The following is a 20,104-nucleotide window of genomic DNA, read 5'->3' as shown; positions in this document are numbered from 1 at the left end:
TCAAGGAGGGGGCTCTGAAATGGAGCTGCTCTCGTCCCAACAAGAGATTATCTGCTTAATTAAAGATTTTCCCCCTTCTTACTCTCTTGGCCAATCAGAAGTATTTCACCGATGGGAGACTGAAATGATCAAAAGGGCACCCTGGGCCTTCAGGGCTGGGCAACGGTAGGTTCCCTGCCTCCATTCAAGAGCCAAGGAAGATCTCTTTAATCCCATAGGAAAAGTGTAACACTGATCCCTCGAAATTGTTTTGGCCGGAGAAGAAAAAAAAAGAGTTTATTTAAAGCAATCCAACCCGCGCCGTTGATTGTCTGCGGATAACGAAGTGTTAGTTTGATATGTTACAACAACAAAAATACTGGTTGTTCTCGAGGAAGTGATTTGTGGCTACGACAAAAGGCGTGATTGAATCAATGTGTATCATCACCCTGAAACAGACCTTTTACTCACATGGGGGACGACGCAGCATCCAATGTTTCATCCGACGCGGCTCAAACCGGCTCATTTTATTATTTTAAGACATGGCATCTCTTTTAGGATTTAATACTGCTACGGGATTAAAGGGGGGGCTTTTGTCATATCCATCGACGGGAGCCGTTTCTAGTTTTTCCAACCATCTGCGCAGTTACATTGGCACAACTACGTCGGACGGGACACGGTGTGTATTTATGTCGTTATTTCGGACGGATGCGGCCCATTCCGTACAATATGGAATTATATTACTCACGCGGGGTCATACTGGATCATCCATCGAGTGGACTGTGCACTTTAATGAGACATAATGGCCATTTTCATGCAAAATATATGTATAATGCATTATGTGGAAAAGTTGAAAATTACAAACATGTTTGTAATTTTTCAACTTTTCACATATTTTTGGTTTAGAGTAAATTTAACAGAGCGTTTGTCCGATTAAGACTCCTTCGACGCAAAATGCAGGCTGCGTTGTGGCGGGGTGATGGCCTATGGCCACATTGATCAGATATGGAGCATTTGCATCACTAATCCAGACAGTCCCTACCTAACACTGCACGGAGGGTAATTCCCAAATAACCCCGTCTGACCCTTGGGACCCTTTCCTTTGGCACAGGCAGCCCTTTAGCAAACTTCTTGTGTGCAAATTAGGATTAAAGAAACGCGATTTAGAGGGGAGAGGGAGGAGGAGGGGGGGGGGGGACTTCTGAGGGATGTTTTTGGATTACGATTCACAAAGGAATGACAAGTAAATTTAGACAACAGCGGGATCCGTCCTGTTGTTGTGGCATTTTAATACAAGATCAATGATCGCGCGAAGCGTCACCAAAAGTGCGCAGTCATGCCTGCGTGTTATTGTAACAAGTCATTTCCCAGGAGACAAAGAGAGGTGTCAGCAAACGTCCACATTCGTCGCTCAGTGTGAAAGTAGCGGCCCTTTGGTGTCTTTCGCGCACACTTGGTCGCAAATGTGCGTCTAATTGGCGCCGATGGGAATAACGCAAGCGCGTGTACAATGCGGCCGATGCGAATCACACCACGTCCAGGACATCAGAAAGGCCACGCAACACGTCCCCACGTGACGCCCAGGTCCGGGAGGGGGTGAAAACTGCGTGATTGCCCTCAGTGATGAGCCGCGATCCACACGTAGGTGTTACATGCCGCGCAGACAGGATGGGCTGACAGTCAGCAGCCAATGGGCACACAGGTTGATCACTCTGCCGGGGCGTCGCAGGTCATCAATGGAGGGACCACTTGTACAACACTTGGACCGGACTCGGACGTGTGGACTGCAGCACTTTGTGCCAAAAGGAGAGGGGGGAAAAAAATCGCCTTCTCCGCACGTCGCCAAAGGTTTGGCCATGTCCGGCCATGTCTTCGTCTATGACGCGGCTCACCAGCAGAGGGAGCCAGTGCACAGAGGCGTGACGTGGTCCAAAAGTTGTGTTGATCACATTAACTAAATCTTCTTTATTGAAGACCCGAGGGAGGAAATTAGGTTGTTTTGCTCCACCGCTGCTGATCAAATCAGGTTGTTGTCAACACGAAGCACCAAGGTCCGTCCTCAGGAATCCTTGAAGGTGTGACCGCGCTGTGTGCGTGCGTGTGCGCGTGCGCGCTACCCGCGGAGGTAGATCCCCATCAGGACAGAGATGAAGATACGGAGGGCAAGCGGTTAACCTGCACGTTCCATCACAGGGTGGGAATACAACATTTCAGTGATGTTTGACTCATGTTGAGGGATCACTGGAGAAAACTGTAAAGATCGCAAGGATTTCAATCACGTGATGAAGTTTCAATGCACTGTAGCGTGCGTAGTTCAATGAAAACAGCCTTTCACACGATCCAGCATCCACTCGAGTTCACGCTTGTTCGGGTGGGTTATTTATCATATGATTCTTCCAGTTTATTATTTTGACATCGACTTAACTCAAGTAGTGTTTTGGAATTTTAGTGTAGTTTAATATTGGCTATATAGTATGCACAAAGCACTGAGGAAAGAGTAACAAAAAGGGTATGGTCATACTTTTATTCAGTATACGAATGAGGAACATTACAGAATTTGAACAAAAACAGCAAACACATGTCACAAGTAGAAAATTTGGTTTATTTACGGTACATACAGTGGGCAAAAATATACTTTCAAAAAAAAAAAGTGCCATTTTTAAGGCAATCTAACTTCAAGGAGTTAACATAGTGTTGCTCTGTAAAAGAGTATGTGTGACAAATATCACAGCATTTTCATTAATGAAATAACAAGTTTGGATCTTGTTTGGTTTTGCAAATGTTAAATCAGTTAATTTTAAGATTTGATGTAGTTTGAATAGTCCCTCGTTCATTATAAATAAGCGATTTTAAATTGAAGTGTTCCTTATAAAGAGACAGACAAAAACTGGGATGAACCCTAATTTATTTTCATAACTTGCACTTTTTAAATTTCTTTTTCTCAGGTGTGCGACCCAAATAAGGCAATCGGGCAAGAGTCCTGACACAAGTTTCAACCATATATATCATACAGCACAAGGCAATTCCTTCATGAGCCAGTTCTAAGAGACCTTGTCTCCGAGTGTATTTCAAATGAATACAAAATAAATGCAAATATATATCTTTTCAGTTTGAGTGAGAAGTCTGGTTCTAGGTTTCAGTCTGATTCAGAGTCTGCGTCGCTACTCAACGAGTGGTATACAATGCATTACACCAGAGAGTTTTATCCTCATTGAGAACCACTCTTGTACAGTTGAAGACAGTGGGTGTAAAAATATTCTAAAGTATAACACATTTGTACTGTATTCACCCTGGTATGATAAATAAAGGGCAGTTCAATTGAGCGTTGACAGTCTTGGTGTTGGCCTTGACCACAGCAGCTTATGATTTCGTAAGACTACGAGCTTACCAAAAATAGAGGACCTTAGCTTATAACAGACAAAAATACAAGGACACTGCACCCCTTGTGGAATGAGACAAAGCAGTACTGACAGAAGTTAGAGCAAAAAGGCCCTCAGTATCACCTGTAGAGAAACCTCAATGTTAGGAGTTTCAATAAAGCTTTCAAAGTGCCCAAGATTAATAAATAGCACATTAACAATTAAGACACTCAGTCAATTATTCTGTAATCACTGCACAGATTCTGGTTGTTCTACTGCTGCCAAAAGAGCATTCAATCACAATTAGGCTTTTTTTATTCTCTCTGTGCCTTTTTTTATATATCTATATATATTATGGTGAAACGCTGTGCTTGCACATGTAGCCACTGGCTGTGACTAATAGTTGGTGAGGACACTTCAAAAACTTAAGAGACCCACACATTTAAGGGAAGTCTACAACTCTCAAAAGCCAATATTAGTCTCAGGAGGAAGGTTTATCTTGTATATTCAGAAGCATGGTAATCACCCCCAACCGCCACAGAAATGCTGCTATACCTGCTGCTACGTTCTGTCTTGGTTCGACACATTAGGTATCAGTTAGAGAGCCGGGAGGACTCAGCCACTTTTGTTGCTGTCGCCCGTTCGCTGCCTGCGCGCCGCGATGATTTCCTTCGACACCTTTTTGGTGTCCTTGGCCAGTCCGAAGAAGCACATGGTGTCTATGAAGGCGGTGGTGATGTTCAGCTTGCAGCCAAACTCACTGGTGGCGTAGTCGAAGGGGAACGTGTGGTGGTAGTTGTGGAAGCCTTCCCCTGAAAACCCAAAGTGAAAGACTTCAGTGTTGGGCTTAAGGTCAACAAATTGATGAAAGAAGATTTGCACGAAAACAATTTAATGGAGTTTTTCTTTTTTAAACATCACAGGATTGTAGCACAGTGACAAACAGCTTTTGACAACACGTAATTGATTTTGTATGCTTTTCGGGGATTTGGAAATATTAAAAGGCCGACAGACATGTGATGCAATTTACGAGCCACCAAAGACCAGTCTATCCAATTTGCCAAATGACTCTGTTATCATTGACACATAGTTTGGTTGCCACGGTAACCGTGTGGGTGTGCCCGCAGCCTTAGGAGATACGGCGCCAATGAATCTCATGGGGCATTGCAGTAGAGTTTATGAGCTTAAAGTGTTGATGCGATACGGTTACTCTGTACAACTTGTTGGGAAAGAATGCATCCATCAGTCCTTCAAACCTGTAAATAATCCAGGACTTTATTTTAATTTTGTATCAGAAGTTAACTTTGGTGGAAAATGCTTCCAAGCAACAGTCTCTAGGCATCCATTTAATAAGAGTGCATTTATGACAGCTGTTCCGGGAGAGTAGGAAAGGTACCATTTTTTATAAAAAAGGTGAAAAATCCAATTGTTCCAATTAAATCATTCCTCCATTAGCTCTCAGGTCAACGTTTAGTTTGCAATACAAAATCTAGCAAACTATATATTACAATCATCGAAGATAAATGGGTCGGCCGATGATGCATGGATATCCAATTGAAAGAAAATTCTCCCAGAATTGTGTATTCCTGTACAATCGCTAGTTAGCGGTTGACTTTGTTGCAGTTTTGCTAAAACAATGCTCTTTGCTGTTTGCAGCATCACACCCCCACGGTGTCAGCCACCACAAATAAAAAAAGTCTTGACTCGTGGAAGACAAAGACACTGAAATAACCCAGTGTTCATCTCTTAGCAAACATTTAAATACACAGCTCAAAAGCTTAAACCGGCCCAAAATAAACATGGAGCGCTGGATTAGCAAACCCACCCACTACAGATGCCGGGCGGAATCTGCTTTAAAAAAAAAAAAAAAAAAAAAGCAAACGCACTGCAGCTGACTTGACGAGACATGCTTTCAACACGGCCCATCAGGCAACCCCCAGTGACACACTACTGTAGACACATAGAAACAGGTGGTTTCCTTACCTATGGCACTGAAAGCCACCAGTCGATTTTCCCTTGGGTTAATGGTCTGGTCATATGGCCTGTTGCCCCAGAGGTGCGCAGCGCTGTTGACCAGCCAGGTGGCGTTGAGCATCACAGCGTATCTTAGCAGCCCAGGGACGAAGTATCCCACGGTCAAGGACTCCCCCCAGAAGTACCAGGGCACAATGGTGGGCAGGAGGAAGCAAAGGATCACCACGGAGAGCTTGTAGTGCCTGGATTTAAAGAACACCGGGTCTCATTTGGATCCATTCTCACACAAACAGATTAAATTGCATGACAATTTTTTCGGGTAGCTGATGTATATGCACACACACACAACGGTTGAATTAATACTGCATGTGATTTACCAAACTTTACTCATACATGTTAAAAGGAAATTAATTAATAAGGAAAATCTGAGACTGTGGCCAGAAAAGTTGGCGTGTTGACGGTGGGCCCCAAAGGTCCAAAAGGGTTTTGGTCTGTGGTCCAAAATGCACCGCGTATCAGATTGTGATACCAGGTGTTATGCTGATCAAAATAATCCGAACAACAAGCTGCACCGACTGAGCCAAAAGGGGAAATTCCTTTTAATGGTGCCACATCCCTGCTTTATTTGCACAGGCAGTTCGCTCAAACACGTGCGCACACACACACACACACACACAAACAAGGGGACTCCACTAATTATTGAATCTTGTATCAGATAGCCCCGCCCAGTGATTTACTTTACATAAGATAAGAGCAATGGTCGAGCAGCTAGAGCAAAGATTATAGTTTTGATAGCATCTCAGTTATAGAATCCAAATGTTAAGTCAGCGTCTTTTAGCTCCCTTTTGAGAGAGACAGCTGAGAGCAGTATGAAAAAATAAAAACTACCACAGAAACTATTGGCAACATTGGCTCACCGTCTCTGGAACATAACCACTTTATCAGCCTTCAAGTCCGACAGCTCCAGTTTTTTGCCCTTTTCAATGACGTCCGGATGTTTGCGGACCATCAGCCAACCGACGTGGGAGAAGAAGAAGCCGCGCGTGGCATTGTGGGGGTCTGCATCCGTCTCAGAGTACTTGTGGTGGACACGGTGGTCCCTTGCCCACTCGTATATGTCATTCTGCTCACACAGAGATAGAGGATTAGGTGAGGCACAAACCGATAGGGATGGTTTTTTCCTCAGATAATCAGATTAAGGCCAGAGATAACAGTGGTAACAAAACAATAAATGCATGGCACTCAGATTGCTTGCTTACTGAAAGCCCAGCATTGTTGCTCATTTATTATTGTTCGAGCGGGATGTTAAGCCTTGAAGTAACTTTAAGATCTCCATTTGGCATCTTTTAGGATATATAGAAATGATCGGCTTTCAGCAATACTTTGTGTTCAGGTGTTTTTTTTCCTTCAATAACCGGATTTTAAAAAGGGTCCAAATTGGATCAACCCATTTTCCCCTCATTAGTTATGAGTTACGGGAGATTTGAAGATGAAGCATCAGCTGCCAATGAATACACATGGAAACATTGCGCTTCTGCAAACGCCAAATTTCCACTTTTGGAGATCGACAAAAGTGCAACATAACATCTTAATTTGTTCCCGTCCTACCTGAAAGGCCATGGAGTTGGCGAGAGCGAGGAAGACTCGCAGAGGGAAAGCGGCCTTGTAGGATCTGTGGCTCCATAATCTGTGTGCCCCCGCAGTCACACCGAGGGCACTGATCAAGTAGCACACTGCAGCTGGAAGGAAGCAAAGAGAAAGATTTTTGAAACAGTCACCACCACAAAGATTAATTTTACACCCGTGAGAGCAGAGTCAAAGTCACCATGTTCTTTCCATTACACTCTGGCCTCTTTGTTCAGAGAAAAAAAAAAAAAAGTCATCTATGAGGGGAGATGGGGACAGTGGGAGCACGCAGGTTGGCCCTCACACGTTTGTTGTTCTAAACTGCTGAATGTGTTCCAATGTGGTGCCCAGACAAGACGGCCCAGGATTTGAGACCCGGGGGCTTCGGACTGCCAAAGAGCATTCTGTTGTGGTGCCACACTGCTCACAATGGGATGTCTATGGGAATGGTGATTGTGCTTTGTCTTCCCCGGTGAAATAACATGCAGCTCAGCATTGCAAAGATAGGAGGGGGATTATGCAGTGCCAAAATGAAAACAAAGTTGATACTGTTAAAAAAAAAAAAAATCAAGTAATGCATTAATAGACATAGCATCTATGGGGGACAAATTGTAATTATGCAGCTAACGGTTTTGTGTCACCAGTGAAATAAAAATGCATCTATTTTTGAACAGTCAAAACATTGCAACAAGTGCAACCATCTCACATCAGCCACATGTTTGAGGGCCTCAGAAGCAGGTTAAAACTGGAGATTGGGATTTTTATTTTACAAATCCCAGAGTGACTCATTCCCCAACAGGCATGACAGCAACAACAGCAGCAGTCGCCCCCCCCCCAGACTCATGTATTGTAGTTAGCAATGACAACATCAGCAAATTCTCTACTGCGACCCAGAGGTTGAAAAAGAAAAAAGGAAAAAAAGGACACAATAAAATACTACACCCTCCCGCAGCATAGTAAACACTTACTCCATGCAAGAGTTGGAACTGACGCAGATGGAAGAAGAACCAGTCCGTAAAGAGCGGCGGCATGAAGGACGGACATCAGCACGATATTTCTCCACACCAGAGCGGTCGGCGGCTTGGGTCCATCTTTCTCTTTGTAGGTTACGTCAAAAACATCCTCCACCGTCGAGCGGTCTGCCATGGCCCCCGCGATCTGTTGCGTGGCATCGCAGTGAGTCCTGGTTACCGTCTCAGTCATCTTGGCTGAAGGGGTTCTGTAACGGTAGTGCGCAGCAGGGAGACAAAAAAAACGGAGGGGAGGGGGGGGGGGGATGTTTCTCAGTTAAATGCGCACGGCGGGATGCAGAAACAGGGGAAGGTACGGCGGCTTGCTGCGCACACGGTGCGCGGAAAGAGGAACTCTGCGCGCAGCGGCTGACGCGATTATTCTGACCCGGTTATGACAGATGCGACCTGGACGGCTCGGAACTCGGATGTCACCCAAAATATCGGTACCACCTTAACACCCCCCCCCCCACACACACACACACACACACACACCGCCACCCCCCCTCATTTTTATTGGTGTCGTACGCAGAATTTTGAGAGAAAAAAAAGCTGCGGGCATGGACACATGAAAGCAACATGCCACTCCTCCTGGCTGGTGCCACTTCTTCACATGAAACCGGTAACGTCGTCATCACAATTGTTACACCGGAAGATGCCACTTTGCACCTGTACCTAACGTTAAACCTTTTGTGTAGCAGTGATCTAAAATAGCCCCCCCCCCCCCGCAAGAAAAAAAAACACCCATGGTTACAACGGGGGAACCGCAAGTGAATACAATAACACTACACGTCCTGTGGGCGGTTGGGCTAAACTTTTCTGGTGGCTAAGCTAGCTGGATAGCTAGCTAGCTAGCCGGATAGCTAGCTAGCTAGCCGAATGGTGGGCGTGTTGCTCAAAGTTTGGCCGTTAGCGGCAGCCTCGTATCCTTTGAATGAAAAGTTCAACGAGAGAACAAAACAAGGATCCCTTTCGTGAGCGTTAAACGTTGCGCCGCAGCAGCGTTTTCATCGGATTTTTTTTTTTTTAAGTTACGGTGTCGTAATATTTTCTGCGGTGGAAAAAAAGGCTAAAAAAAAAACGACGCCACAACTCAAATACCGCTTACAATTTTCGTGTGACACACTCGTCGTGTCTCCGTTAATGCCCGTTCAAGTGTGTCCGTCTTCCGTGTCTGCCTAAGTGTGGTGTACTCACCGTGCGGAGGAAGAAGAGGCAGGAGGGGTGGGAAAAAAAAAAGGATGAAGCGCGAGAGTCGACTCGGTGGTGCGTGGGTCCCCGGTGGCTGAAGTCGTCGCTGCTGCAGCCGGCTTCTGTGGTGCTTTTTAAAGGAACTGCTCGACGAGGGAATTGATGCCACAGCCTGTGAAATACCCTATTGGCTGTTTTATTATGTAAACCACCCTCCTTTTTTGGGGGGGGGACACCATCCGAATGTCTCACATGTTTCCCCATAGCCGATATCTGTCATATCTACCTTTTGATCTTAATATGGCCCTGCAATCAGATGAGACGTTGCAAGATGTTGTAAACACAGGTCAACTCTTTCGCATTATGTCATTATGTCATGCGCCAGTGACGCTGACATTTTGCCCATGGACGCATTTGCATTGGTATGACTGCACCTTGTGGCCCCACTGGCATGTCACCTTTTCAAGTGAAAAGGCAAATTTGGTTTTGCAAGCCTCTGTTAACGATTTCAAAGTCTGGTCTGAAATGGAGGGGAAGTCCGGTCAAATATTTTCCAACTTTTGGTATAAACACAATACAGTTTTCCTGTGAAGACTCACAAAGACTGAACAGAACGTCTTATTGACAATTTGATTTATCAATTTGACAGCTTGGTGAAACTTCGCAGTAGAGATGTGATTATTATATTTATATAATATTTTTTCAACTTTGTACTTTTGGTGAATAAAACACGTATGTGAACATGTATTGTGAACAAATTATTTTCTTTTACCGAAGCATAAATTAGTAAAATATGAGAAGATTGTGCGATAAATGTGCTTTGCCAGGGTTGCTGGGGGGGTTTTCCAAGTCGTTGTGCTAACCCAATATCATCATACCGTTACTTAACAGATAAAATAACTCCCTATTCAAAAGCCAAGGCCGCCTTGTTTCAATTGTACCATCTCGGATGAACGTTGGTAACCTCTACTGTACACTCATGATTTCACTGACCTCAAGTGAACCAGAATAAATGGAACGTCTTCTCAAGGATGCCTCCGAAACAAGCTGTAATGGCGCCATCTGCTGCTCAAGTGCGTCTACTACAAGGTGGACGAGGAGAAACACGACAAGCTGCACACCATTAAATCTAACCCACTGTAATGAAATCCAATGTGATAGCTCATGCAAACTGCAGATGATAACTTTGTGAAGCTTAATATAATGTTTACACACTGTGTGATCAATGCATTGACTCAACCCTAAATGTCACCTTCCCCTTGTCAATCTGCTGTAGTGAAGCCCAATATGTCAGATTGTATCACACAAGGTCACTAAACTCCATGAACTAACCAGATTAACAAAACGCTTATATTGAATGGAAAGAGTTGCAAATGCTTACACAGTATTGCAGATTAGTCAACCTGGATTAACATTTGCTCACTGACTTCTCAAATGAATTAACTCTTCAACAGCATTATAGAAAAAAAATATTATAAGTATAAGTTCAGGATTGTTGGTCTGTCAAAAACAAGCAACTTTAAAACACCTTGTACTCGATTTTCTGACATTTTATTCACAGGATTGATCACAAGATTTTCAAAAAACATGTGTTCACAGGACCACGGTACTGAAACAAAAATGTAAAATACGCCTGTGTGGGTGAACGCGGGTGTCATTTAGCATATATCATTATTTAAGGCCCAATTTGTTTTTGAAATAATGTAGTTGTTGTCGGGTTACACGTGCTACCTCTCAAAGAGAAGCACCACTTCACAATGGGGAGTATGTGGGAACATATCCACAGGCACAGCCAGAGTTGGTGAAAACGCATCTCCCCAGAATTTCTTCCGGGGGTCCGGAGCACAGCAGAGCTCCCGGAAGTTCCTCATGGCCTCCCCATCGGGCTTACAGGACACGTAGACCAGCCTGCGGATGGCGGGCTGGTTTCGCAAAGCTCGGACCACTCTGTGATGCAGCCCAGCTCGAGCAGGGTTCACCACAGCTGCAAGGGGGCCTCCACCTGCGGCGCTCAACTGGGACATGGCGGCAGGAAGCACGACCTCCGCCTTCCCGGCGACAAACTCGCAGTTCAGTACTTTATTTAGAGCTGCGTTGTGCCGAGCGTCTTCCACTGCCTGTTCTATGAGCTCTATACCAATAATTCGGTCCACTCTGGGAGAAATGGTGATGCCGATGGCCCCCGTCCCACAGCACACATCCAGGAGAGTGCCACCGGGTTTTGTTGTTCCTCCACCATCCTCGGGGGTAGGGAAGCACAGGTGTCTCACGGTGGTATACAGCACCTCAGCAGCAGCCCGGTTTACCTGGAAAAAGGCATCGGCAGAAATGCGGAATTTGTAGCCCAGCACCTGTGAAGAACACAAAAAGAAAACCCCTATAACTTGATGGATTTTGTGGTGCCCGCATTCCTATGTCTATTATCATAACAAATGCAGTATTTTCGAAGTAATTGACATGTCAATGTCATGTTAAACAAAGGCAGTGAACACAGTTTATGATTTGAGTAAACTGTGTGACTGATCTGTCACAGAAGCTCTGCATAAGAGACAACGTGGACAGTCATTTACCAGATGAGTCGGGTCTGTCTGGAAGATGGTGGTGGTGGAATGTACGTACGGTTACCAAAGTACTGTACATAACAAAAGCTGTTTAGGTACTTATTAAAAAGTAATTAGAGGGATGTATTTCACTTTTTACTTGACTAGTTTCATTTAAAACCTTTGGTTACACTTCTCCTACACTGCTAATGTGTCCTTCATCAATTTAGTCAAACTAGTACAGTGTTAGGAATTGGTTTATTTTGGGAAACATTTCTTGCCAATGATGTCATCAAATCAAACCATAATTAGAAACAAATTACTGTGTTAATTGGTTTGTAATTGCCATGAAATGGGAAAGCTATATTTTGCACCTAGATTTGAATAAGGACAAAAAATAAAATAAAAATTACAGGAAGAATTCTACTGTACTTTGAACGCAATTTCATGGTCACCACGCTGCAACGTATTTTGTATACTAAAGTCCCATTCGAGCACACTGACATTTTCCCTCGATGGTGTATATTACCTCTTCGTATATGTGTGGCTGACCATGCAGGAGCTGGTAGGGGGATTCCTCGTGAGTGCAGCGAGTCATGGCGCTCTCTTGGAAATACAGCGAGTCCAACTGACAGACCGACCCCGGCCCCAGCGTAAAGTATTCCACCAGGTCGGCCTTGTGGGCCGCCACCTCTTCTCGGGTGAGCCCCTGTGGATGAAAGTACACTATGGCCATGGTGTGGCCCTCTGCGTTGGTCCTGGCTGTGACCTCTCTCCAGTGACCCCCGCTGTGGAACAGCAGGCAGGGCTCCAGAGGCGAGAGGCGGAGGAAGTCCTGATAACACCGGGCTACCAGTTTGTGCTTCTCCGGCATGTTGAGCAGGTGGTCTCCGTTGACGCAGACAATGTCGCCCTTCCGGGCCGTGCCCACGTAAAAACCAACTGTCTTTGGGTTTCCATCCACTCCTCTGTTAACAGAAAACGTGGACTTGTTGCGGTAGCCATCCCTGACTGGCGAGGGCAGAACAGGCAAGACGGGGAAGGGAGGTCTACCCCTGACAGGTGAGCCTTGTGGGTCCCCTGTGAGATGCCTGGCGAGCTGAGAGAGTATCCTTTGCTGATGCTTTTGCTTGATCTCGAGTTGCTCTTCATAACTCAGCCTCCACAGAGGGGTGACCACATCGGCCAGCCTTTCCTCCCAGGACAGGTGATCACTACGGGGAGAGTTCTTCTGACTTTTCATCCACCGTTTCTCCGGGGATGGTTTCCTCTGGCCATCTGAGATAGTGTCATTAGTTGAAAACAACAGACGGCCTTGCCTCACTGCAACGTTATACAGAATGTTACGTTTGGCAAATATAACTGACCTGCTGTGTGAAGCTGGTGAAGCCATTTCGACTTCCAAAGTAACGTTAGCTAGTGTCCGCAATATATTCATATATATATATATATATATATATATATATATATATATATATATATATATATATATATATATATCAAATGAACACCAGACAATTCAAACATCGGAGTGTAAAAAGCCTCTCAGTCGGGTGTGCGAACGCCATGCTGTTAGTTGCATTCAACCGTCAAGACGTGTTATTTCAGAGCCCGAGAGCTTCTGCACGTCATCTCCGTGCGTCCAGGGGCAAGTAAACACTTCCGCTGTGTCGAGATGGACTCAAACAAGGACGAAGCGGAGCGGTGCATTAAAATAGCCTTAATTTCAGTGAGCAACAACCAGCCAGACAAGGCCCGGAAGTTCCTGGAGAAAGCACAGCGGCTGTTTCCGACAGACAAGGCAAAAAGTACGTCGAACAAACACCTGTGTCGTTAGAGATTTAACGTCGTTTGGTGGGCCATTGCTAGAAAACCAAATCAGCTAACGTTAGCATAACCATCTTAACGTTACACCAGCTGCTCCAAGCCGACACTGGTATTTGTAGTTTTTTCACCCCCCCCCCCCGGCAACGTATTTGGTTACTGAATGTCTTAAATTGTCCTTCTTCGCAGGTTGCATTTGCATTATTGACATCCTCGTTAGCCGCTAACGTTCCAGTGCTAAACGTTAGCTCACTATGCTAATACGTTATCTGATTATTAACCAGACTCAGGTGATGGCCTCGAATGACACGACTCAACCTTCTTTACAGACTTATTGGAGTTGCTAGCTCAGAAAGGAAAGCCTCCGGATGAGAATGGCGGTCCTGTGAACGCAGACGGACCCACAATGAGACACCGAAGCAGCCACGGAGAGGAGCCCAATGTGTCCGCACAAGGGGCCACAGACTCGGGAAAACCATACACCGCCGATCAGCTCGACGCTGTCAAAAAGTAGCTGCACATGTGTTCTTTTGTTTGAGCAATAACAAAGCATATCGAACCTTTTTTGGGTCTAGTGAATGTGGTCTCTGAAGAAATAAGCAGTAAATCAAAAATGGTACGGCAATTATATGGTAAACTGATGTGATCTTTTAGATAAAGTCAAATTTGATATTTTTTCATTGAAAAAGCTAAGCATTTTAGCACCATTGCGTGATCGTTCACTGCGAGACTTTAGTTTCCTTGGAGAGCAATTCACATTCTCAGAAATACTTGATGTTCATTCAATGAAAAGTGTCATTTCTGCTTCCATAGTGAGGTATTTCATGTCTTGTAAGATGTTTTTTCTAACGTTTTTTTAACATGTCTTCCTCCTCAATCCCCTAACTCTCTGCTTTTGTTTGTGTTTATACTACAGGATTAAGAGTTGTAAAGATTATTACCAAATTCTGGGGGTTGAAAAGACGGCCTCTGAGGAGGATCTTAAAAAAGCTTACAGAAAGCTGGCTCTAAAATTTCATCCGGATAAAAATCACGCGCCTGGAGCCACGGATGCATTTAAAGGTAAAATAGACGTAATTCAGTGCCGTCCTTTGACAGACGTGACCGACATAAGCGTACTAAGTGTGAACGTATGGGGACCTTTTTGTGCCTTTTCAGCTATTGGCAATGCTTATGCTTTGCTGAGTAATACTGACAAACGAAGGCAGTATGACCAGTATGGAGAGGAACAATCACACCCAACCAGGCAGAGAAACCACCGGGATTTTGAAGCCGACATCTCACCTGAGGACCTCTTCAACATGTTCTTTGGTGGAGGCTTCCCATCAAGTAAGTAGAGGGCACATGAGGCCAGCCTTCTTCAATGTGTTCTGCATAGGAGTTTTGATTATGTTTGCGTTTTTGCGTGTTGTGAATCTCTTGATTTTATTAGACTGTCTTTGCTTTTCATCTTCCAAGGCAAAAAGCCTCTTGTGGATAGTAGTGCAAAACAGAACTTAGTTTTGCTCTTTAATCATTACAACGCTACTGTATGTGTTTTCTTACGCTCTTTTCAGGTAACGTACACGTTTACAGAAATGGAAGAATGCATTTTGCACACCAAAATAGGCCAGAAAGACGAGAACAGCAGAGAGATGTAAGTCCTCTTTAAAATCCTGTACTAACACTTGCTTTTGATACCAGCTGATGTACTGGATGCTCTGCAAAGAAACTATAATCAAATGATTTTTTTTTTTTATTTGTCCCTGAACAGGGAGGTCTGGCTCTGTTTGTTCAGCTGATGCCCATCTTAATCCTCATCATTGTTTCTGCTCTTAGCCAAATGATGGTCACCCAGCCTCCCTACAGCCTTAGCTACCGTCCGTAAGTGTTTCACCACTCGGAGAGCGTTCTCAGGCTGTCTGACATGTCTCACCTTTTTTCCCTCCTATAATGTCTTTTTTATACATCAGATCAGCTGGACATATTCACAAAAGGCATACATCAAACCTGAAGGTGCTTTTCTATGTGGGAGATCGCTTCAATGAAGAATTCTCGGGAAACAACATGAAAAATGTTGAGAGAAGTGTCGAAGAAGACTACATCTCCAACCTCAGAAACAACTGTTGGAAGGAGAAGCAGCAGAGTAAGTTTTGGCTTGCACCCCAGAACAATAAATCCGTTACATCTAATTTAACCAGTACAACTTTATATGTCTGCCACTCTCATCGGAGTGGCTGGAGCATCGATCAATGTAGCATTTTAGCACTGAACTAGTGATAAGAGTGGATGTAGCGTACTGACATCCACTCCTGTTGTACTTTCAGAGGAGGGCCTGCTGTACCGTGCTCGTTACTTTGGGGATTCCGAGTTGTACCAAAGGGCGCAGAGAATGGGGACTCCCAGCTGTTCCAGACTATCTGAAATTCAGGTTCTATTGGATGGTTAGAAACCACTTGTGCACACATGGGTAAGTTGACACTACCATCAGTCTCTTCACAGTATAATGGTATCTGTATTTATTTATAGTTTATTTTACAGGGACAGAAGCCATACACATAGATTACCTGAAAGCCGCTGCCCAATGCTAGTAATTTAGCAGTGAAGATGAAGAACATATATGAAACCAAAAATATTGTGCATGAACTGCGAAAAACTAGAGGATGTTTTTTAATCCCATTCAAACAGTCTTCAGTATGGTTGACAGTTTTCAAAACATATCAAAGGTTTTTGGTTTGAATCCTAACTTTACTTGCTACTCATGCCATTCATTTGAATGAGACTACTTGCCTGACTTACTTCCTGTATGTAATGAATTGCAGCGAGCATTGACTCTGTTCCTTTACTTGTTGACTCGTGGTAATACAGTTGCAAGCAGGACCGACACCTGATCTTTAAGAATTGGCTATGTTGTCTCAGATGTCGGTGTTTTCTACAAGCACTTTACAGCGTCAACAAAAAGATTTTTTTTATAGCAGGTCCTGCTCACAGCAGCTTTGCCATAAGTAAAATTTGGATTGATTTAAAAAATATATATATAAAAAAATAAGCCATCATAGCCAATGTAATAGTCACATTGATTTATTGTCTTGAACAAAGGTTCTACAAGTTGTTTTTGATACCGGATTTTAAACTGTCTTGAACATGGGATATAAGGTATTGTTTTTATAGTATTGTTTTTATTTGAAAAAGAACGCAGGCGTGAGAGGTTTGAAATTGTGTAAAACGTGGAAGTGATAATGAATGATGTGTTTTTGATGTTGTTTTTGGTTATCTTTGCATGTAAAGCAATCTAATCAGAGTGTACCTCATGTAGTGACAGCTGCAAAGCTATCAGTGATTGTTTTCTTCTGTTTTTGCAGGTTTCTCGGGACTTGAATCTAATTAGAAGAAATCTGTCGGAGCCCACTGAAATTGGAGCGTATTTCTGCAGCAAACAAAGAGAATAAAAAATGCCTTACGTGCAGTGGGCCGCAGACCTGATCAGGGAACCTCTCTGCTACTTGTTGTAGATTGACTTCCTGTAGAACTGTGAGAAGCATTGCGTTGCCTGCTGACATTTTCTCACTCTGGTGTCTTCAGTATGGTGAGAGTCCGCTGGGCGTCACGGTGGAGAGTAAGAGCATAGTTGTCTGTTTGAACGGTAAACAAAGCTGCTAAGATTAGTTTTCTCTGTCCCAGTCTTTTTTGTTTTCCTTAATCATTTTTGAGAAACCACATGGCCTTCTCATAGACAAATGTCTGAGCCACTCACAAGGAAAGTGTGTAATTTTTATAGTTCTTAACCATGTAAATATTCATTTTCTTTTAACAGTGCAGGGTTTATTGGAGTTAATATCATTTACTCTAATGTTATTTTGTGGATTCGCTTGTAGCCTGTTGGATCATAAGTATTGAGAATCATTGCACAAATAAAAGTAAACCATATTTATTAAATTAACATGCTAAAATTGTATGAAATTTTCTTTGAATTAAATTTGTCCAATGGTTAACTAGTGCGTTTTTTCTTTAAAATAAGCCATAGAAGTCTACAGCCATGCTAGTGGTCGGTACCTGTGTGCAGCGGGTGCTTTAAGCTATTCAAACATGCCCATACTGACATTGCTAACTTGCTGATGCAGGTGTAATGGCTTTTATGTTTACCATCAAAATCCAGCATGCAGGAACATTTTAAAACAGCAATAAACAAAGTGCAACTGAAGGTCACTTGTTTTGCACCAAAGTATTGCGCACATTTTTACCTGATAAGTGCAAAAGATGAAAAGTAAAAGGATCATCAGTTACAACAATGTGTTCTGATGCTGCCAACCCTAATGACCCATTATTGGTTAAACATGTACAAGCACTCATTGACATAAGAAGTAATTGACTGCTAACAAGTGAGCCATTAACAAAATATTTATTTGAATATGTTCAAGTACAAAACGCATGTTTTAGGTCACATTTGACTATCAAATACGTAAGTTGTTCCTTTGAGGTTGTGGTTACAATCATAGGAAAGAAACGAACACATGATCAAACATGAATCGAAGCTGTTTCACGTCACATGCATCCAGGTGAGCAGCTGCCGTGAGTCATAAGTGGTTTCCAGGAAAAGCTCGGTACACCTGGTGGTTACAATGTGGTATTTGACATATATGAAACCCATAAGATACTGTATTTAAAAACTTAAAACCCACCAGCCTCCTTCTACAGTCCAACATGTGAATTCAGCCCGGCTAGTCGTGCACAGAGGCGCTTGGTCAGCAACACTCCTCAATCAGCAGCGCCCCCGAGCAATACAGTTTCCTCTTGATGGCCCTGAAGTTCTCACTCATCCTCCGCGTGCCCTGGTGCCTTGCAGATGTCTCTGGTGACTTGCGACCCTTGAAGAGCCTCTGCACCTTTGGCCACAGTCCACCGGACTCGAGCCTCAGCACCAGGGTCACGTGGAAGGTGGAGACCAGGCTGGCATCCACTGCTATTTGGTCCACGGCGCACAGGGGGCCCTGGCCCCCGCCGTCCACACACAGGTCGATGACTGCTCCCCTGAGGCCGCAGGGTTCGCTGACAGCCAGGTGGAGCAGCTGCTGGCTGATGTTGTGCAGCAGTAAGTTGGGTAAGATGAGTTTGGAGCAGCCCAGGACGTGGCAGGCGTCGGCGAGACTCTGCGATATTGTTGCCACGACGTCGGCAGCCAGGGCTTCCTCCAGAGGGTAACAGAATAAACTGCTGTCTGATTCTGACCAGGACACGTCCGCCACCGACCCTAAAACAAAAGAATACAGGTCAATGCCTCGTCTGGTAGTGCTGGACTTACTCAAATTAAGGCCTCTGCCTTTTTTTTTAACTCTCTCGCTCTTTGTCGGCTCATAATCCATAATTTTGTAGAAGTTCAAGTCAACTGCAATAAAACCAAAATGACATCTTGAACTGAACACAATGGAGCTCCGTCATACAAAAGCCTGCAGCGCTCACCAGTTTCCCTTCTGCTCCACCGTTGGTCATCTGTGATCCTCTGGTTGATCCCCTTCAGCTCATTGAGCCTCTGCAGCAGCCTGCCCCAGGACAGTCGCTTTGCACCCTGGTCCCCCGTTGGAGAAGGAGGAAAGCTGCCATCCAGGGAGGAATTGGAAGAAGAAGACATTTGTTTAAAACGGGGGAAAAGATCTGATTGTTTAAAAAAAAAATAAGTGCTATGGTATCTTCCCAACGGTGGGACCCCACTTTTGAGTCAAACCAACTGGAAAACACACTGCAACAATGGAACAAAGCTCTATATATACATACACAGGGCGGGAGGCCCCGCCCTCTGTGTTTATCAACCAATGAGGTTTCAGCGCACGTCTTCAGCGCTTCATCTAGTCTAGCAACATTTCTGGTCCCTGGGGTGAGGCAGGATGAGCCACATGACCCAGCAGGCACCCGACCCCCAACCACACTTATATTTGTAACTTTTTTTTCTTGTTCTGAAGTAGTTTTACTCAGATCTTGGATTAAACATCCGAATCGACGGACCAATCAGCGCCCTTTGGTCAAAATGCCAAAGGAATAACATTATGACACACCCTCAAAGTTGGGGGACAAAAGGTGATGAACCCGCGGTGAAAAGTTTCCTTCCTGCAGCTCAAGCTGTCACGTACAGCACGTATGTGGCGTGTCTTCTGTAACTGATCGGAAACATGCACGCTGACCTTTTATTTTGTAAATCGATGCATTGTAATCGCTTCGCGAGTCCCTCAAAGACCCTCTTTACGACACCGACCCACACTCAATAAAGTTCTTTTGAGTTGCAGGTCAGTGAAGTCAGCGCCTTGCAATGTCCTTTCGTAGCATTCGTTTAACTATTCATGTTTTATTAGTCAATAACGAACACAGACATGTAGATTATTGACATTAACTTTTTTTTATCATACGTTGCTCCACGTGTTGACGTGTTTTTCTTGCTTTTGCATTTGCGTGCTTAGTAAAATCGATAGTGCATATACGGTCTCTCTTTGTCTTCTAAAGCTGAATTATTGCTTATTCTGTGGTTTGGTGGAGATTGTGAGTCGGACTTTTACGGAACTCAATGACGCAAACTAAAATATAAAGATAAACATGAATTTACTGCCGCTCACTGAAGACAATGAACACGAACTGT

General features: G+C 44.1%; 4 protein-coding genes across 4 annotated transcripts; 1 reads left to right on the top strand and 3 right to left on the bottom strand.

The window, feature by feature from the left end:
* Positions 1-2,489: 2,489 nt before the first annotated feature.
* On the bottom strand, positions 2,490-9,303 carry scdb (stearoyl-CoA desaturase b). Its single transcript, XM_037465418.2, has 6 exons — positions 9,146-9,303; positions 7,907-8,157; positions 6,921-7,051; positions 6,230-6,435; positions 5,322-5,554; positions 2,490-4,150 (listed from the first exon to the last, which is right to left on the bottom strand). The coding sequence occupies exons 2-6, from the start codon at positions 8,139-8,141 to the stop codon at positions 3,954-3,956; spliced, it is 1,002 nt and encodes a 333-aa protein (XP_037321315.2). The 5' UTR covers positions 8,142-8,157; positions 9,146-9,303; the 3' UTR covers positions 2,490-3,953.
* A 1,345-nt stretch (positions 9,304-10,648) lies between these two features.
* trmt2b (tRNA methyltransferase 2 homolog B) lies at positions 10,649-13,181 on the bottom strand. Its single transcript, XM_037466209.2, has 2 exons — positions 12,209-13,181; positions 10,649-11,490 (listed from the first exon to the last, which is right to left on the bottom strand). Exons 1-2 carry the CDS (start codon positions 13,115-13,117, stop codon positions 10,867-10,869), a joined length of 1,533 nt encoding a protein of 510 aa, XP_037322106.2. The 5' UTR covers positions 13,118-13,181; the 3' UTR covers positions 10,649-10,866.
* A 52-nt stretch (positions 13,182-13,233) lies between these two features.
* On the top strand, positions 13,234-17,474 carry dnajb12a (DnaJ heat shock protein family (Hsp40) member B12a). Its single transcript, XM_037466211.2, has 9 exons — positions 13,234-13,487; positions 13,833-14,013; positions 14,420-14,565; positions 14,662-14,832; positions 15,060-15,139; positions 15,257-15,366; positions 15,456-15,628; positions 15,810-15,952; positions 16,845-17,474. Exons 1-8 carry the CDS (start codon positions 13,355-13,357, stop codon positions 15,929-15,931), a joined length of 1,116 nt encoding a protein of 371 aa, XP_037322108.1. The 5' UTR covers positions 13,234-13,354; the 3' UTR covers positions 15,932-15,952; positions 16,845-17,474.
* Positions 17,475-17,871: 397 nt separating this feature from the next.
* Positions 17,872-19,202, bottom strand: LOC119214213 (DNA damage-inducible transcript 4 protein-like). Its single transcript, XM_037465825.2, has 2 exons — positions 18,940-19,202; positions 17,872-18,730 (listed from the first exon to the last, which is right to left on the bottom strand). The coding sequence occupies exons 1-2, from the start codon at positions 19,106-19,108 to the stop codon at positions 18,225-18,227; spliced, it is 675 nt and encodes a 224-aa protein (XP_037321722.1). The 5' UTR covers positions 19,109-19,202; the 3' UTR covers positions 17,872-18,224.
* Positions 19,203-20,104: the final 902 nt, after the last annotated feature.

This window comes from Pungitius pungitius, chromosome 13 (assembly GCF_949316345.1).
Source record: "Pungitius pungitius chromosome 13, fPunPun2.1, whole genome shotgun sequence".
Lineage (NCBI taxonomy): Eukaryota > Metazoa > Chordata > Actinopteri > Perciformes > Gasterosteidae > Pungitius > Pungitius pungitius.
This window is presented reverse-complemented; position numbering and strand designations above follow the sequence as displayed.

Excerpts from the sequence above, each read along its gene's own strand:
- scdb (XM_037465418.2), bottom strand. The coding sequence starts at position 8,141 with ATGACTGAGACGGTAACCAGGACTCACTGCGATGCCACGCAACAGATC. Across the intron at positions 5,555-6,229 it reads GTGGTTATGTTCCAGAGACG|GCACTACAAGCTCTCCGTGG; the intron begins GTGAGCCAATGT and ends CTTTAAATCCAG. Across the intron at positions 4,151-5,321 it reads GGTGGCTTTCAGTGCCATAG|GGGAAGGCTTCCACAACTAC; the intron begins GTAAGGAAACCA and ends TTGGGTTTTCAG.
- trmt2b (XM_037466209.2), bottom strand. The coding sequence starts at position 13,117 with ATGAATATATTGCGGACACTAGCTAACGTTACTTTGGAAGTCGAAATG. Across the intron at positions 11,491-12,208 it reads AGCCACACATATACGAAGAG|GTGCTGGGCTACAAATTCCG; the intron begins GTAATATACACC and ends TGTTCTTCACAG.
- dnajb12a (XM_037466211.2), top strand. The coding sequence starts at position 13,355 with ATGGACTCAAACAAGGACGAAGCGGAGCGGTGCATTAAAATAGCCTTA. Across the intron at positions 14,014-14,419 it reads CAGCTCGACGCTGTCAAAAA|GATTAAGAGTTGTAAAGATT; the intron begins GTAGCTGCACAT and ends TTTATACTACAG. Across the intron at positions 15,140-15,256 it reads GACGAGAACAGCAGAGAGAT|GGAGGTCTGGCTCTGTTTGT; the intron begins GTAAGTCCTCTT and ends GTCCCTGAACAG.
- LOC119214213 (XM_037465825.2), bottom strand. The coding sequence starts at position 19,108 with ATGTCTTCTTCTTCCAATTCCTCCCTGGATGGCAGCTTTCCTCCTTCT. Across the intron at positions 18,731-18,939 it reads GTGGAGCAGAAGGGAAACTG|GGTCGGTGGCGGACGTGTCC; the intron begins GTGAGCGCTGCA and ends CTTTTGTTTTAG.